This window comes from Rhinopithecus bieti, unplaced genomic scaffold, assembly GCF_001698545.2.
Source record: "Rhinopithecus bieti isolate Rb0 unplaced genomic scaffold, ASM169854v2 scaffold_18862, whole genome shotgun sequence".
Lineage (NCBI taxonomy): Eukaryota > Metazoa > Chordata > Mammalia > Primates > Cercopithecidae > Rhinopithecus > Rhinopithecus bieti.
Genome location: NW_016809237.1, coordinates 274997 through 277294, shown reverse-complemented (window position 1 = coordinate 277294; position 2298 = coordinate 274997). Strand labels below are relative to the sequence as shown.

Genomic DNA, 2298 nt, shown 5'->3' with positions numbered 1-2298 from the left:
CGCAGCCAGCTAGGCCGCTCCGTGGCACCTGCAGGTCCGCCAACCGGAGCCAGGTGCCGTCACTGGGGTTGTAAGCCTCCAGGTAGCTGAGCGACTGTCGGAAGTAGCCGCCCGCAGTGTAGATCAGGCGGCCCACCTTGGGCGCCCGGCAGGGCATCACCTGCGTGGGCTTGTGCAGGGTGAGCTCCTCAAAGATCTTGACCAGGTAGTCCTTGCAGCGGGAGTCGGACTGCAGGATCTCACACTTCTGCAGCTGCATCTGCAGAAAGTTAGGCGTCAACGAGTGGCAGCGCACGGCCCGCAGCAGCGCCTGGACATAGAACCGTCGCTGTTCGCAGTCATACTTGACCCAGTTGATGCAGGCGTGGAAGACCTCGGACTCGCAGCGCACATTCAGGTCGTCACGGCTGATGAGAGTCACCAGTTGGCAGTGGGACAGGTTGAAGAACTCCTCTTGCTTGGCCACCTGCAGAGGGCGACAGTGGGAAGGGCTGGCTCCCGAGTCGCCCCACACCTCACCAAGCAGGACAGGGATAATGAGTAACTCACCACTGCGGCTGACAGTCTCAGCTTCCTCATCTGCTAAATGGGGATTCAGATAATAGGAACCGCATACATTGTGATGACTAAATGAGTTAATACTGCCGGGCGCGGTGGCTCAGGCCTGTAATGCTAGCACTTAGGGAGGCTGAGGCTGGCGGATCACGAGGTCAGGAGTTGAGAGATCAGCCTGGCCAATATGGTGACACTCCATCTCTACTAAAATATAAAATTACCTGGGTGTCGTGGCACACGGGTGCCTCCCAGCTACTGGGGAGGCTGAAGCAGAAGAATCGCTTGAACCCGGGAGGCGGGAAGTGGAGGTTGCAGTGAGCCGATATTGCACCACTGCACTCCAGCCTGGGTGACAGAGCAAGACTCCGTCTCAAAAAAAAAAAAAGAAAAAAAAAAAGGTTAATACTATGCACCAGGTATGTCATTAGGACTCAGGGAAATGGGCAAAGACTCAATAGATCGTGTATCCTGGGTTATCATTTGGTTTTGGTTTTTGTTTGTTTTTTGAGAGGGAGTCTCTCTCTGTCACCCAGGCTGGAGTGCAGTGGTGTGATCTAGGCTCACTGCAACCTCCGCCTTCCAGGTTCAAGCGATTCTCCTGCTTCAGCCTCTCAAGTAGTTGGCATTACAGGCGCCCACCACCATGCCCAGTTAATTTTTTATTTTATTTATTTATTTTGATATGGGGTCTTACTCTGTTGCCCAAGCTAGAGTGCAGTGGCGAGATCTTGATTCACTGCAACCTCCACCTCCAGGGTTCAAGTGATTCTCCTGCCTCAGCCTCCCAAGTAGCTGAGATTACAGGGGTGTGCCTCCACAGTGGCTAATTTTTTTGTATTTACTTTTAGTAGAGACGGGGTTTCACTATGTTGGCCAGGCTGGAATTTTTATATTTAGTAGAGATGGGGTTTCTTCACGTTGGCCAGGCTGGTCTTGAACGCTTGACTTTAGGTGATTCATCCATCTCAGCGTCCCTAAGTGCTGGGATTACAGGTGTGAGCCACCGGACCTGGACTGTTTTTGCTTTTGAGACAGGCTCTGTCACCTAGGCTGGAGTGCAGTGGCACGATCATAGCTCACTGCAGCCTTGAACTCCTGGGCTCAAACAATCTTCCCACCTCAGCTTCTTGAGTCGCTGGGGCTACAGGTGTGTGCCACCATGTACAGCCAATTTTCATATTTTATGGTAGAGACGGGGTTTCACCATATTGGTCTGGAACTCCTGACCTCAAGTGGTCCACTCCCCTTGCCTTCCAAAGTGCTGGGATTACAGGCATGAGCCACTGCACCCAGCACTGGTCTTAAAATCTTTTTTTTTTTTTTTTTGAGATGGAGTCTCGCTCTGTCGCCCAGGCTGGAGTGCAGTGGCACAATCTCTGCTCACCGCAAGCTCCGCCTCCCAGGTTTACACCATTCTCCTGCCTCAGTCTCCCAAGTAGCTGGGACTACAGGCGCCCGCCACTACGCCCGGCTAATTTTTTGTGTTTTTAGTAGAGACGGGGTTTCACTGTGTTAGCCAGGATGGTCTCGATTTCCTGACCTCATGATCCACCCGCCTTGGCCTCCCAAAGTGCTGGGATTACAGGCGTGAGCCGCCGTGCCCGGCCAGTCTTAAACTCTCAAGCTCAAATGATTCTCCTACTTCAGCCTCCTGAGGATTACAGGTGTGCATTATCATACCTGGCTTGGTTTTTGAACTCTAAGAATATGTTACTTATTTTTTCTGAGTTTATTTTATTTTAT

General features: G+C 52.0%; 1 protein-coding gene across 1 annotated transcript in view; it reads right to left on the bottom strand.

The window, feature by feature from the left end:
* Positions 1-6: 6 nt before the first annotated feature.
* Positions 7-2298, bottom strand: part of KEAP1 (kelch like ECH associated protein 1) — a gene marked incomplete at its 3' end in the record, with an annotated part of 21699 nt that continues 19407 nt past the window's right edge. Inside the window, exon 3 of the mRNA XM_017888953.1 lies at positions 7-466. Coding sequence (XP_017744442.1) covers positions 7-466 — 460 coding nt within the window. The remainder of the gene's footprint in view (positions 467-2298) is intronic.